Below are 16531 nucleotides of genomic sequence, written 5' to 3'. Positions count from 1 at the left end.
TGAGCTGCCCAATTTTCCCGGTATTCTGTCGTAATTATTCGTGACGTCACGTTCACGTGATCATGCTGTCATCACCAAACGTGCCCATTGGTTCAGAGTAAAGAGGAAAAAGCTGCCTATTTTTGTGTGGCCTTCAGCTGATGCCCGAGGAGTTTTGGCGGGGTTCACAAAACTCTCCACGTCACAGTTGGTTACCTGAGGTCAACACATGTTAATTTCCTCCTAACCGCTCGGTTCTGAACAAAGCGAGAGGGGTACCTTACCGAGAGTATTGTGGATATCACAAAATAATATTAGATATGAAATTTACGCAAAATCTGCCCATTTTTAGCTGCATTCCTGTTTTTTACCCCGTCATTTCAGACATAGCTGGACACACCTGTCTGTGACAAGTCACGCACAAGTTGTCCTTCTGTTCATGCCTGAAGGGCTGTTGAAATGTACCACTCTGTAACTAGCTCTTACGGTCACATGCGGTCAACTTAACGTTTCCTCCAAACGTCCTCTGTCGTGGTTTGTAAAAAAAATCTGCAACGTCACAAGGGTTGGTCACCTGATGAGGTCAATGCAAGTTTCCTCCAAAGCACTTGGTTTTGACCAAAGCGAGAACGGTACCTTCTCGATAGCATTCTGGATATACTTATATATGATAGGAGGCGAGATTTACACGAAATCTTCCCATTTTACCTTTCTTTCTCTCTGTTTTTATTTAAAATCCCAATCTGAGCTGGACACATCTGTCTGTGTGTGTGAGAAGTCACGTACAAGTTATCTTTTTGTTAATGCCTGAAGGGCTGTTGAAATGATCCACTCTGTAACTAGCTCTTACGGTCACATGAGGTCAACTAAACGTTTCCTCCAAACGCCTCTGTCGTGGTTTTCAAAAACTCTCCACGCCACATGTAGTTGGTCACCTGATGAGGTCAACACAAGTTTCCACCGAACTGCTATGTTCTGACCAAAGCGAGAATAGTATCTTACTAAGAGCACTGTGGATATGACGAAATATGATATCAGATTTACACAAAATCTTCCCATTCTTACTTCTATTTCAACCCCATTGTTTCAGACTGAGCTGGACACACCTGCCTGTGACAAGTCACGCACAAGTTATCCTTTTTGTTAATGCCTGAAGGGCTGTTGAAATGTACCACTCTGTAATTAGCTCTTACGGTCACATGCGGTCAACTTAACGTTTCCTCCAAACGTCTCTGTCGTGGTTTTAAAGAAAAAACTGCAACGTCACAAGGGTTGGTCACCTGATGAGGTCAACACAAGTTTTCTCCAAACCACTTGGTTTTGACCAAAGCGAGAACCGTACCTTCCCGATAGCAGTCTGGATATGGTAATATATAATATGAGGCGAGATTTACACGAAATCTTCCTTTAAACTGTCTTCCTATCTGTTTTTTAATCCCAACCTGAACTGGACACATCTGTCTGTGTCTGTGACAAGTTACGCACCAGTTATCCTTCTGTCAATGCCTGATCATGAAGGGAAATGTTCCACTCTGTAACTAGCTCTTGCGGTCACATGCGGTCATCTAAACATTTCCTCTGTCGTGGTTTGCACCTGAGATCAACACATGTTTCCCCGAACCACTCAGTTCTGACCAAAGCGATAAGAGTGCCGTACCGAGAGCATTGTGGATATGACAAGATATAATATGATATCAGATTTACACTGAAATCTGCCCATTTTTACTTGTATTCCTACTTGACACACCTGTCTGTGACAAGTCACGCATAATCTATCCTTTTGTTAATGCCTCAAGCGCTGTTTAATTGACGGTACCACCCTGTAACTATTTCGGTCACATGCGGTCATTTATTGAACGTTTCCTCCAAAAGCTTCTTTCGTGGTTTGCACAAACTCTCAAGGTTACATTTTGTCACCTGACGAGCGACGGTCAACACGATTTTCCTCCGAACCGCTTGGTTCTTACTGAGAGCATTGTGGATATACCGATATATATGATATGATATCAAATTAACACAAAATCTGCCCATTGTTATTTGTATTCCAACCCCGTTGTTTCAGACTGAGCGGGTCACCCCTCCTTTGTCTGTAACACGTCATACACAGGTTATCCTTCTGTTAATGCCTGAATGGCTGTTTAATTGTCGGCACTCTTTCGGTCACATGCGGTCATCTAAACGTGTCCTCCAAACGCCTGTATCGTAATTTGCAATAACTCTCAAGGTCGCATTTAGTCATCTGTTGAGGTCAACACGGGGGGCTTTTGACACACACATTCACACGCACACACACACACACACACACGGACAGACACATACAGGCACACACAAACATACGGACACACAAACACAGCCAAACACACGCACAAACACACGCACACAGACAAACACGCGCACACACACACATAAGCACACATGCTTATCCACACATAACTAAAACATGCACATAAACACACGACCATGTTGTCCCTGTTGCCATTCAATATATTCATTTTCTTTGATTTGGCAAACCTATCAAAGGAAAAGAACAATTTTATCTACCTTGCATAAGACCCATAACCTTCAGTCTATAATTGCAGTTTGGATGATTATTCCTGTGTGATGACCAATAATAGAAACTTATTAATGTATCAGAAAACAATAATGATACCGATGAAGTGAACTCGATGATACATGGTAAAACACTGTCAGTGTGTGGAGAAAGAATGATAACTTCACCGATGTGATACTAAAGATAATGGTTTATTTGACATTCACGATATCACGATGGTACACACTGTTAGGACCACATACATGTGCAATGGCCTCTGAACAGTTTAGAGGATTCAACTTTAGTTATCTAAAAAGATACGAAGTGAACTTGATAATGAATTGTAAATTATACCAAGTCAGCGATCCCCACCAAAAGAATGATACGAATTTATTGCGGAGCAAGCCATGAGAATGCGGTAACCTGAATATCAGGGTGACTTTAATAACACAAGATGGCAATATGTATTGCAAATGTTGCTATCAATGATCAGAACACTTAGGACTGGAGAACATATGCTATTGTCTTAGAAATAACGTTAGCTTTGCATTCTTGACAAGGTTATTGAGATTGCACTATACAATAAACTCTATAGAAACTCTTACTCAGATTTACAAAGTGAACCAAACACAAAACAATGAGATCTTGACAAACCATTGATGTTGGGTTAACATGAAGCAAAAGATCGCAATTGCAAAACCATGGCAGACAACAAACAGTCAGATTACTAATGGGGTCATAACACATCATAACATAACTAACATCATAACACATAATTCCCCCCTTTAGTACACTGATAAGAATATCAATACTGCCTTCACATGTATAACAATAGCACCATATTCTAAAAGATTACAAAGAAATTAGATGAACAAAACATGCAAATGAAAAGAGCATACTTTTTTCATTTCTTTTGACATATGTATGATATCTAACCTTATACCAAAATGTGTTATTAAAACCTCTACTTCAGATATCTTTCTTGTACGAAAATTGAGACATGTCACTGATATTTGTCTCTAGCTGAAGACCCTATCTCTTCATTTACAAGCAAGGATATCTACCTGTACCCTAACCCATTGAGTATCATGCCAAGTACCCATGCATACTTCGGCTTGGGTTTTTGTAGCGCTCTTCACGTACGTGAAAATCCGTTCCTGGCCAGCGTGATGGTCGAGGTGGGTGAAACTAACATGAACGGTCGGTGCGTAAAGGAAAGCATGGCGGAAGCGGTGGATCTTGCAAATTTCGCGTTTTCCGGTGCCTGTGTTGAGACTGTGGGGCGGTGCACCAGTCTCTACGCGTCCGATTTCACCTGAAAGAATATTCAAAGATAAACTTTATTATACTGTACATTCATATCTTATCACGGGCTAAGTGCAGGCATATGGATACAAAATACATATATAATGACACTGACAGGACTTCTAATACTAATCTAAAACAATGGTTCTATAACTACTCTAATTCATAGGGTCGGCTTCTTCTCGTCTCTTTGTGATGTTAGAAATATAAGTTGAGATGGACTTGTTTAATGGTCAAAACGCATAATGAAAATGAATTTCTAAATATTAGACATAAATTGAAAGTGTGGAAACGTTCCCATCATGTAATCAAACAAAATAAATGAATAAGTTAAGTAGGTTAGTAACTTCCTTTTTTTTAGAAAGCCAATTGTGTTTACAAGTACAGTTACAGCATTCAGTTATCTCTAACGCAGATAATTTCAGCAGAGTTCATTTTTTTTTGTCTTACCAAACTGGTGTAGATAACATTTTTGTCAAACAATGAATATAGCAATACAAGTATTTCAGTTGTAGAAAGAAAAGAAAAAAGGTTTCTTCAGACGTAGGTCCAGTAACTTATTAATGGTCTTGTCCATCATTTCCTCGTTCCGGTAAGAAGAAAAAAAGAGAAAAGCTTCAACCAAAGCTTCAGCCAATGTTTTAAAGAATGCCTCTCGCTGTGCTAAAACCATGCACACGGAAATACTATCTATGAAATGTTGTGAATTCTGTGAATGCCGAAAACGCAACACGTCACTTCTTAACAAATATGATGGAAAGTCAGTGTACTCACAATGCCGGACGTGTGGACCAACTGGGCCCGGGTCACCCTTCTCTCCCTGGATGCCACGGAAACCACGGTCACCCTTACGGCCGGCTGGGCCACGGGCACCCGGCAGTCCCCTGAGACCAGTGGAGCCTTGGTAGCCTCGGTCACCTTTCTCCCCCTGGTGTTATGAAGAATAAAAAAAAAGAAGTAAGATGGCGAAAAGATGTACAACAACAGTCTTGCACCGCCGAGTGATGTCACGCCACATCGGGTGAGCTCATTCAACGGACAAAGCCCCGTGGGACAACCTTCGGCTACCGGGCTTATTTTGTGCACGACCGGTCCTCGGGATTCTTTTTTAACTCGAATTTAAAATCAACCCGGGACCCGGTAACAAACAGACACCGTAAGGTAATCCTGAGAACACCGAGAGGCACCCCCCCCCCCCAACCCGTATATGGCAGTACACAGGGACAATTCTGTGGCTTTGGGGCCCGGCCGGGGCTACACCCCCTACGGGCACCGGCGCAATTGTGACCGTAGCATAAAGCATGTGTCCTTTCTAGTACCCATTATATAACATTGATTCACCGTGAGGCCCTTGATATCCTAGATCTCTGGCGTGAAAACACAATATTCATCATTGTTCTGTCTTTGCGTATCATTTTAATCTTACCTTAAATCCTCGTGGTCCTCTCCTGCCTCTCGGCCCAATGTCTCCCTTACACGCGGCGGGGTAGCACCCTGGAAATACAGGCAAAATGAGCGTCCAATGTGTAGATGTCGTGCCATAAGCAGCATTTTATAGAACTGTATTATTCCTATCATGACGACTAAATATCCTAGACCGGGAGCGTTAGATGTTTTGCTGGATATATAATTCTGCAACTTTATAATTCTGTAGTTTTGTTTTGGTTCAAACTTTTTATTTCGTCTGCCACAAAAACTTACTAAGACTCCTCTTCGACCTGCTGTGCAGTACATCTTTCAGTCGCCAGGGAGTGTCCCCCATGTCGTCCAGATCACCTGTATCAACGTCATTGTCCGTAGACTCCGACTGCAAATTAGAAGTAAAGAAAAACATCATTATCTATTCCACCTTTAGACTTTATTCACCTTTAGAGCGGTGGTACATATCGGTAACGCCGAGTGCGAAAACAGACTAAAATCCAATTTGCAATTACATAACTAACAGTGCTTAAAATCTAGGGTGCTAAGATATCAAAGAGTAACAAATTGATGAAAATGATTAAATTGATAACATAAAGAAAGAATGAGATTTAGATAAATGATAAACCATAACTGTAAGTGGGTAGCTGTTACAGGTCAAAGTTCAAAGCATATCTTGTCTATCAAGTAATTAAGATGTTTGTTCCACCCGATTTCATATCTATCGATGGTTACCTTATATTGACGTTTGTTTGTGTCTACTGATTCCAAGATTAACGCCTATCTAAGAACGTTAAAGCAAGCTTGGAAACCAGATGATTTGATACTGAAGTGGTAGTGAAAGTGCAAAATTAAAGTTGTGACTTAATTGTATAAATATTCAAGAAGAGATACTTTGCCATCATTTTAAACTCTATGTTTGAAAATGTCTACAAGCAGTAGTATTTTGCTTTTTTCAGTGTTGTAGAAAATGTGCGAGTAATACAGTACAACAGAAAAAGCAGCTGAACAAGTAACAGTCACCTTGTGAAGGGAGGGGATCATCTTAAGTTTGTATCCTAACTCGGTTGAAAAAAGTTTTTTCCTGAACACTTAACATTGACGACGGATGCTTTGGCTGTTTCGTGTCACCTGTCCTTATTATGGCACTAGACTGAAAGAAGAGATCTTCTTGGCATTGTCTCTTCTTGGTGTCATCAGACCGTATCGTCCTTTTTTTTCAAATGAGAGTTGTGAACATTTCAATTTAAAAGAAGCATGTAGTGTTTGTTTCATTGTACAAATACCCATGCACAACGATAATGTGCAAAATAAAGCCTATATGTGTCGAAGACGTAATTCTTCATGGCTCCCGCGGAGGTCTCACAGATCTACTCTCCAAGTAGAGGTTTCGTGGGGGTCAAAGAGGTGGCCGCGATTTTTAAAGTGAAGGGAGGGAGATGTTAAAATTCGAGGCCACTACTAGTCCCGAAACCTCTGCTTGGAGCATATTACAGATCTACGTACTTGGCATCATGTCAAGTGGGCGGAGTTATCGTTTGAGGAGACTTCAAAACGTGAGGGGTCACAAACAATTATCAGTGCAAAGAAGTTGTCTTAAACGTGTTAGCGACAGTCACTGGCTCTGGTATAAACACGGTCATTAAACGGCAGGCGGACGGGCGGTTTGTTAGTTTGGTGGGTGGGTGAACAGGATACTTCAAAAGTTATGAATGTTTTTCATTGATCGATTGACTTATTGATATATTGATTGATGGATGGATGGATGGATAGGATAGATGGATGGATGGATGGATGGATGGATAAAGTTTTGTCTTTTGTTTAACCGGTCAAAAAGAACACTTGAAATCTGACTGCGGCATGCACGGTATCATTGTCCCACAAGACACCAGATATGGATATCTGAGCGTAATATGTGGCGGACTGGGGCTCTTAAACAGGTGCTTGGCAATACGAAAAACACAGAGGGGAAGGATTCTTCCAGCAGAACTCAAGTCTAGCATAAAAACCTTAAGGGTGACCACTAATTTCAACTACGAAATAAATATTTACAAAGAAACACAAGGATTCTTACTTCAGTTCCTGCTGTCAAATCTTGTTCCTGAAGGGCCTCGTCTTGGATGGTGTCTTCTGGTGTCTCGGAGTGCGTCTTGTCGTCTTCTCTTTCTTTCTTCAGCAAGTAGACTTGTTCTCTCAGGTACCGAATCTCTTCGCTCTGTAGGGTGACTTCGTCCAGGACCGTGTCCAGCACGACCCGGCGTTCCCTCAGCTCAGCCCCCTGCCACAGCACCTGGCAGACGGCAACCAGGAAAACACCGGCCGCCAAGAGCTGGATGACAGAGCCGCGACTGCTGTGGTCCCGACTCTGGCCGAGGAGCTTCTCTGGGATCATCTTTCTCTACAGATAAACTTTTACCGATCTGTGACAGAGACTAAGTGTTCAGATCGGGACAGGCGACGTTGGAGTACTGTTCTTGCACAAGTTTTCGGTCCTTTTTATACACTTTGGACCTCTTTTCCGCCATAGAAGGTAGACGCCAGGGGAAAACCCGCGACGTAACCAAATAGATTTTCTATTGTACCTTTTGCTATAAATATACAGCGATGTCACAATCAAATATAAGCTGCCCAATTTTCCCGGTATTCTGTCGTCATCATCCGTGACGTCGCGTTCACGTGATCATGCTGTCATCACCAAGCGTGCCCATTGGTTCAGAGTAAGGAGGAAAAAGCTGCCTATTTTTGTGTGGCCTTCAGCTGATGCCTGAGGAGTTTTGGCGGGGTTCACAAAACTCTCCACGTCACAGTTGGTTACCTGAGGTTAACCCATGTTAATTTCCTCCTAACCGCTCGGTTCTGAACAAAGCGAGAGGGGTACCTTACGGAGAGTATTGTGGATATCACAAAATATTATAAGATATGAAATTTACGCAAAATCTGCCCATTTTAGCTGTATTCCTATTTTTTACCCCGTCATTTCAGACATAGCTGGACACACCTGCCTGTGACAAGTCTAGCACAAGATATCCTTCTGTTAATGCCTGAAGGGCTTTTGAAATGTACCACTCTGTAACTAGCTCTTACTGTCACATGCGGTCAACTTAACGTTTCCTCCAAACGCCTCTGTCGTGGTTTGTAAAAAAAATCTGCAACGTCACAAGGGTTGGTCACTTGATGAGGTCAATGCAAGTTTCCTCCAAAGCAATTGGTTTTGACCAAAGCGAGAACGGTACCTTCTCGATAGCATTCTGGATATACTTATATATGATATGAGGCGAGATTTACACGAAATCTTCCCTTTAACTGTCTTCCTATCTGTTTTTATTTCAAATCCCAATCTGAGCTGGACACATCTGTCTGTGTGTGTGAGAAGTCACGTAGGAGTTATCTTTCTGTTAATGCCTGAAGGGCTGTTGAAGTGATCCACTCTGTAACTAGCTCTTACGGTCACATGAGGTCAACTTAACGTTTCCTCCAAACGCCTCTGTTGTGGTTTTCAAAAACTCTCCACGCCACATGTAGTTGGTCACCTGATGAGGTCAACACAAGTTTCCACCGAACTGCTATGTTCTGACCAAAGCGAGAATAATATCTTACTAAGAGCACTGTGGACGAAATATGATATCAGATTTACACAAAATCTTCCCATTCTTACTTCTATTTCAACCCCATTGTTTCAGACTGAGCTGGACACACCTGTCTGTGACAAGTCACGCACAAGTTGTCCTTCTCTTAATGCCTGAAGGGCTGTTGAAATGTACCACTCTGTAACTAGCTCTTACGGTCACATGCGGTCAACTTAACGTTTCCTCCAAACGCCTCTGTCGTGGTTTTAAAGAAAAAACTGCAACGTCACAAGGGTTGGTTACCTGATGAGGTCAACACAAGTTTTCTCCAAACCACTTGGTTTTGACCAAAGCGAGAACCGTACCTTCCCGATAGCATTCTGGATATGGTAATATATAATATGAGGCGAGATTTACACGAATTCTTCCCTTAAACTGTCTTCCTATCTGTTTTTTAATCCCAACCTGAACTGGACACATCTGTCTGTGTCTGTGACAAGTTACGCACCAGTTATCCTTCGGTTAATGCCTGATCATGAAGGGGAATGGTCCACTCTGTAACTAGCTCTTGCGGTCACATGCGGTCATCTAAACAGTTCCTCTGTCGTGGTTTGCACCTGAGATCAACATATGTTTCCCCGAACCACTCAGTTCTGACCAAAGCGATAAGAGTGCCGTACCGAGAGCATTGTGGATATGACAAGATATAATATGATATCAGATTTACACTGAAATCTGCCCATTTTTACTTGTATTCCTACTTGACACACCTGTCTGTGACAAGTCACGCATGAGTTATCCTTTTGTTAATGCCTGAAGCGCTGTTTAATTGACGGTACCAGCCTGTAACTATTTCGGTCACATGCGGTCATTTATTGAACGTTTCCTCCAAAAGCTTCTTTCGTGGTTTGCACAAACTCTCAAGGTTACATTCTGTCACCTGACGGGCTACGGTCAACACGATTTTCCTCCGAACCGCTAGGTTCTTACCGAGAGCATTGTGGATATACCGATATATATGATATGATATCAGATAAACACAAAATCTGCCCATTGTTATTTGTATTCCAACCCCATTGTTTCAGACTGAGCTGGTCACCCCTCCTTTGTCTGTAACACGTCATACACAGGTTATCCTTCTGTTAATGCCTGAATGGCTGTTTAATTGTCGGCACTCTTTCGGTCACATGCGGTCATCTAAACGTGTCCTCCAAAGGCCTGTATCGTAGTTTGCAATAACTCTCAAGGTCACATTTAGTCATCTGTTGAGGTCAACACGGGGGCTTTTGACACACACATTCACACGCACACGCACACACACACACATACACACGGACAGACACATACAGGCACACACAAACATACAGACACACAAACACAGCCAAACACACGCACAAACACACGCACACAGACAAACACGCGCACACACACACATAAGCACACATGCTTATCCACACATAACTAAAACATGCACATAAACACACGACCATGTTGTCCCTGTTGCCATTCAATATATTCATTTTCTTTGGCAAACCTATCAAAGGAAAAGAACAATTTTATCTACCTTGCATAAGAACCATAACCTTCAGTCTATAATTGCAGTTTGGATGATTATTCCTGTGTGATGACCAATAATAGAAACTTATTAATGTATCAGAAAACAATAATGATACCGATGAAGTGAACTCGATGATACATGGTAAAACACTGTCAGTGTGTGGAGAAAGAATGATAACTTCACCAATGTGATACTAAAGATAATGGTTTATTTGACATTCACGATATCACGATGTTACACACTAATAGGACCACATACATGTGCAATGGCCTCTGAACAGTTTAGAGGATTCAACTTTAGTTATCTAAAAAGATACGAAGTGAACTTGATAATGAATTGTAAATTATACCAAGTCAGCGATCCCCACCAAAAGAATAATACGAATTTATTGCGGACCAAGCCATAAGAATGCGGTTACCTGAATATCAGGATAACTTAACACAAGTTGGCAATATGTATTGTAAATGCTGCTATCAATGATCAGAACACTGAGGAGTGGAGAACATATGCTATTGTCTTAGAAATAACGTTAGCTTTGTATTCTTGACAAGGGTATTGAGATTGCACTATACAATAAACTCTATAGATACTCTAAGATTTACACAGTGAACCAAACACAAAACAATGAGATCTTGACAAACCATTGATGTTGGGTAAACATGAAGCAAAAGATCGCAATTGCAAAACCATGGCAGACAACAAAGAGTCAGATTACTAATGGGGTCATAACACATCATAACATAACTAACATTATAACACATAATTCCCCCCTTTGGTACACTGATAAGAATATCAATACTGCCTTCACATGTATAACAATAGCACCATATTCTAAAAGATTACAAAGAAATTAGATGAACAAAACATGCAAATGAAAAGAGCATACTTTTGACATATGTATGATATCTAACCTTATACCAAAGTGTGTTATCAAAACTTCTACTTGAGATATCTTTTTTGTACGAAAATTGAGACATGCCACTGATTTGTTGACATGACTAGAACTGAAGACCGAATCTCTTCATTTACAAGCGAGGATATCTACCTGTACCCTAACCCATTGAGTATCATGCCAAGTACCCATGCATACTTCGACTTGGGTTTTCGTAGCACTCCTCACGTAAGTGAAAATTCGTTCCTGGCCAGCGTGATGGTCGAGGTGGGTGAAACTAACATGAACGGCCGGTGCGTAAAGGAACGGATGGCGGAAGCGGTGGATCTTGCAAATTTCGCGTTTTCCGGTGCCTGTGTTGAGACTGTGGGGCGGTGCACCAGTCTCTACGCGTCCGATCTCGCCTGAAAGAATATTCAATATAATGATAACCTTTATTGTACATTCATTCAAGTACAGGCATATGGATACAAAATACATATAAAATGACACTGACAGGATTTCTAATACTAATATAAAGAAATGATTCTAAAACTACTCTAATTCATAGGTTCGGCCTCTTCTCGTCTCTTTGTGATGTTAGAAATATAAGTTGAGATGGACTTGTTTTATATTGCATGGTCAAAACGCATACTAAAAATGAATTTTTAAATATTAGACATCAATTGAAAGTGTGGAAACGTTCGCATAATATAATCAAACAAAACATTTCTATTGTTGCTATATAAACTACAATCTACATTAAATGAATAAGTTAAGTAGGTTAGTAACTTCCTTTTCTTAGAAAGCCATTTGTGATAACAAGTACAGTTACAGCATTCAGTTATCTCTAACGCAGATAATTTCAGCACAGAGTTCAGTTTTGTTTGTCTGACCAAACTGGTGTAGACAACATTTTTTGTCAAACAATGAATGTAGCAATATGAGTTCAAGTATTTCAGTTGTAGAAAGGAAATAAAAAACGTTTCTTCAGACGTAGGTCCAGTAACTTATTAATGGTCTTGTCAATCATTTCATCGTTCCGGTAAAAAGAAAAAAGAGAAAAGCTTCAACCAATGTTTTAAAGAATAAGAGAAAAGCTTCAACCAATGTTTTAAAGAATAAGAGAAAAACTTCAACCAATGTTTTAAAGAATGTCTCTCGCTGAGCTAAAACCATGCCCACAGAAATACTATCTATGAAATTTTGTGAATTTTGTGAATGTCGAAAACACAACGCGTCACTTCTTGACAAATATGACGGAAATTCATACCGCCAGTTACAGTGTACTCACAATGCCGGACGTGTGGACCAACTGGGCCCGGGTCACCCTTCTCTCCCTGGATGCCACGGAAACCACGGTCACCCTTACGGCCGGCTGGACCTCGGGCACCTGGCAGTCCCCTGGAGCCAGTGGAGCCTTGGTAGCCTCGGTCACCTTTTTCCCCCTGGTGTAATGAAGAATGAAAAAAGAACTAAGATGGCGAAAAGATGTACAACAACAATCTTGCACCGCCGAGTGATGTCACGCCACATCGAGTGAGCTCATTCAACGGACAAGGCCCCGTGGGACAACCTTCGGCTACCGGGCTTATTTTGTGCACGACCGGTCCCCGGGATTCTTTTTTTAACTCGAATTTAAAATCAACCCGGGACCCGGTAACAAACAGACACCGTAAGGTAATCCTGAGAACACCGAGAGGCACCCCCCCCCCCCAACCCGTATCCGGCAGTACACAGGGACAACTCTGTGGCTTCGGGGCCCGAACGGGGCTACACCCCCTACGGGCACTGGCGCAATTGTGACCGTAGCATAAAGCATGTATCCTTTCTAGTACCCATTATATAACATTGATTCACAGTGAGGCCCTTGATATCCTAGATCTCTGGCGTGAAAACACAATATTCATCATTGTTCCGTCTTTGCGTATCATTTCAAGCTTACCTTAAATCCTCGTGGTCCTCTCCTGCCTCTCGGTCCAATGTCTCCCTTACACGCGGATGGGTAGCACCCTGGAAATACAGGCAAAATGAGCGTCCAATGTGTAGATGTCGTGCCATAAGCAGCATCTTATAGAACTGTATTATTGGATTGACGTGTTCAAAAATTCGTATTTCCCGAGAACCATAGTAGAATGGAACTCGTTGTCATCAAGTACTGTAGGAGCTTCATCACTAAGTAGCTTTAAAGAACGGTTGCAGTCAGATATGCAAAGACTAGGTGTAACAGACCGTTCGGTGTAATATGACCAGCTGCTGCCGCGCCGCGTGCCTGCGAAGCTGGTGTGTTACGCCTGATGGCGGTTATACCGGCTATATAGATACAGATACAGATACAGATATTCCTATCATGACGATTAAATATCCTAGACCGGGAGCGTTAGATGTATTGCTGGATATATAATTCTGCAACTTTATAATTCTGTAGTTTTGTTTTGGTTTAAACTTTTTATTTCGTCTGCCACAAAAACTTACTAAGACTCCTCTTCGATCTGCTGTGCAGTACATCTTTCAGTCGCCAGGGAGTGTCCCCCATGTCGTCCAGATCACCTGTATCAACGTCACTGTCCGTCGACTCCGACTGCGAAATAGAAGTAGGGGTAAACATCATAATCTATTCCACCCCTAGGCGGGCAACTGTTATACAGGTCAAAGTTCCAAACATATCTTCAAGATCTAACGTTAGATGTAATGAAGATATTTGTTCCAACCGAGTTCATATCTATCGATAGTTAATTCATGTTGGCGTCTTGTTTGTGTCTACTGATTCCAAGATTAACGCCTATTGCACACAGAATGTATTTACCAACGTTAGAAGAAGCTTGGAAACGCTACCATATGATTTGATACTGAAGTGGTAGTAAAAGTGCAAAATTAAAGTTACGACTTAATTGTATAAATATTCAAGAAAAGCTACTTTGCCATCAACTCTATGTTTCAAAATGTCTACAAGCACTAGTATTTTGCTTTTTTTCAGTGTTGTAGAAAAAGTACGAGTGAAGCTGTATAACAGAAAAAGTAATTGAACAAGCAACAGTCACCACGTCAACGGGGCCATCTTTGTATCCTGATTCCGTTGAAAAAATGGGGTTTCCTGAACGCTTCATAACACTGGCGACAGTTTCATGTCACCTTTCCTGACTGAAAGTCTAAACACGAAGGAGTGGCCGCGATTTTAAATTTAACGTGAAGGGAGGGAGAGGTAAAAATCGCGGCCACTACACTGAGCCCTCCGACCGAAACCTCTGCTTGGAGCATATCACAGATCTACGTACTTGGCATTATGTCAAGTGGGCGGAGTTAACAATTGACGAAAGTTCAAAACGTGAGAGGTCACAAATAATTATCAGTGCAAAGGAGTTGTCTTAAACGCGTTAGCGACAGTCACTGGTTCTGGTATAAACACAGTCATTAAACGGCAGGCGGACGCGCGGTTTGTTAGTTTGGTGGGTGAACAGGATACTTCAAAAGTTAGGAATGTTTTTCATTGATCGATTGACTTATTGCTAGATAGATTGATGGATGGATAGATGGATGAATAGGATAGATGGATGGATGGATAGATAAAGTTTTGTCTTTTGTTTAACCGGTCAAAAAGAACACATGGAATTTGACTGCGACATGCACGGTATCATTGTCCAACAAGACACCAGATATTTGAGCGTAGTCTGTGGCGGACTGGGGCTCTTAAATAGGTACTTGGCAATACGAAAAACACAGAGGGGAAGGATTCTTCCAGCAGAACTCAAGTCTAGCATAAAAACCTTAAGCGTGACCACTAATTTCAACAACGAAGTAAATATTTACAAAGAAACACAAGGACTCTTACTTCAGTTCCTGCTGTCAAATCTTGTTCCTGAAAGGCCTCGTCTTGGACGGTGTCTTCTGGTGTCTCGGAGTGAGTCTTGTCGTCTTCTCTTTCTTTCTTCAGCAAGTAGACCTGTTCTCTCAGGTACCGAATCTCTTCGCTCTGTAGGGTGACTTCGTCCAGGACCCTGTCCAGCACGACCCGGCGTTCCCTCAGCTCAGCCCCCTTCCACAGCACCAGGCAGACGGCAACCAGGAAAACACCGGCCGCGAAGAGCTGGATGACAGAGCCGCGACTGCTGTGGTCCCGACCGTGGCTGAGGAGCTTCTCTGGGATCATCTTCCTCTACAGATAAACTTTTACCGATCTGTGACAGAGACTAAGTGTTCAGATCGGGACAGGCGACGTTGGAGTACTGTTCTTGCACAAGTTTTCGGTCCCTTTTATACACTTTTACACTCTTTTCCGCCATAAAAGGTAGACGCCAGGGGAAAACCCGCGACGCAAACAAAATAGATTTTCTATTGTGCATTTTGCTATAAATATACAGCGATGTCACAATTAAACATAAGCTGCCCAATTTTCCCGGTATTCTGTCGTCATCATCCGTGACGTCGCGTTCACGTGATCATGCTGTCATCACCAAGCGTGCCCATTGGTTCAGAGTTAAGAGGAAAAACCTGTCCGTGTCTATTTTTGAGTGGCCTTCAGCTGATGCCTGAGGAGTTTTGGCGGGGTTCACAAAACTCTCCACGTCACAGTTGGTTACCTGAGGTCACACATGTTAATTTCCTCCTAACCGCTCGGTTCTCAACAAAGCGAGAGGGGTACCTTACTGAGAGTATTGTGGATACCACAAAATAATTTTAGATATGAAATTTACGCAAAATCTGCCCATTTTTAGCTGCATTCCTGCTTTTTACCACGTCATTTCAGACTGAGCTGGACACACCTGTCTGTGACAAGTCAAGCACGAGTTATTCTTCTGTTAACGCCCGCGGGGGGCTGTTGAAACGTACCACTCTGTAACTAGCTCTTACGGTCACATGCGGTCATCTTAACGTTTTTCCTCCAAACGCCTCTGTCGTGGTTTCAAAAACTCTCAATGTCACAGCTGGTCGTCTGATGGCAACGCAAGATTCCTATGAACTGCTTGGTTCTGACCGCGGAGGTATACGAGATTTCCACGAAATCTTCCAATTTTACCTGTCTTTCTATCTATTCTTTTAATCCCAATCTGAGCTGGACACATCTGCCTGTGTCTGTGACAAGTCACGCATCCTTCTGTTAATGCCTGAAGGGCTGTTTAATTGATGATACCACTCTGTAACTGGCTCTTTCGGTCACATGCGGTCATCTAAAAGTTTCCTCCAAAAACGTCTGTCGTGGTTTGCACCCAAAATCGTTCAATACTGACCACAGCGAGGAAAGGACCTTGCAGGGAGCATTGTAGATATAACAAGATATCATAAATACACATAACCTGCCTATTTCT

General features: G+C 42.0%; 2 protein-coding genes across 2 annotated transcripts; both read right to left on the bottom strand.

Annotated features, from left to right (window-relative positions):
- Positions 1-2705: 2705 nt before the first annotated feature.
- LOC136422691 (uncharacterized) lies at positions 2706-7812 on the bottom strand. Its single transcript, XM_066410526.1, has 5 exons — positions 7308-7812; positions 5516-5621; positions 5241-5308; positions 4589-4742; positions 2706-3824 (listed from the first exon to the last, which is right to left on the bottom strand). Exons 1-5 carry the CDS (start codon positions 7623-7625, stop codon positions 3550-3552), a joined length of 921 nt encoding a protein of 306 aa, XP_066266623.1. The 5' UTR covers positions 7626-7812; the 3' UTR covers positions 2706-3549.
- A 2736-nt stretch (positions 7813-10548) lies between these two features.
- Positions 10549-15510, bottom strand: LOC136422690 (uncharacterized). The gene is made up of 5 exons (XM_066410525.1): positions 15058-15510; positions 13704-13809; positions 13174-13241; positions 12523-12676; positions 10549-11653 (listed from the first exon to the last, which is right to left on the bottom strand). Exons 1-5 carry the CDS (start codon positions 15373-15375, stop codon positions 11379-11381), a joined length of 921 nt encoding a protein of 306 aa, XP_066266622.1. The 5' UTR covers positions 15376-15510; the 3' UTR covers positions 10549-11378.
- Between the last annotated feature and the right edge of the window lie 1021 nt (positions 15511-16531).

The sequence above is a fragment of the Branchiostoma lanceolatum genome, chromosome 17, assembly GCF_035083965.1.
Source record: "Branchiostoma lanceolatum isolate klBraLanc5 chromosome 17, klBraLanc5.hap2, whole genome shotgun sequence".
Lineage (NCBI taxonomy): Eukaryota > Metazoa > Chordata > Leptocardii > Amphioxiformes > Branchiostomatidae > Branchiostoma > Branchiostoma lanceolatum.
The sequence above is the reverse complement of the archived record's forward strand: the minus strand, read 5'-3'. Positions and strand labels throughout refer to the sequence as shown.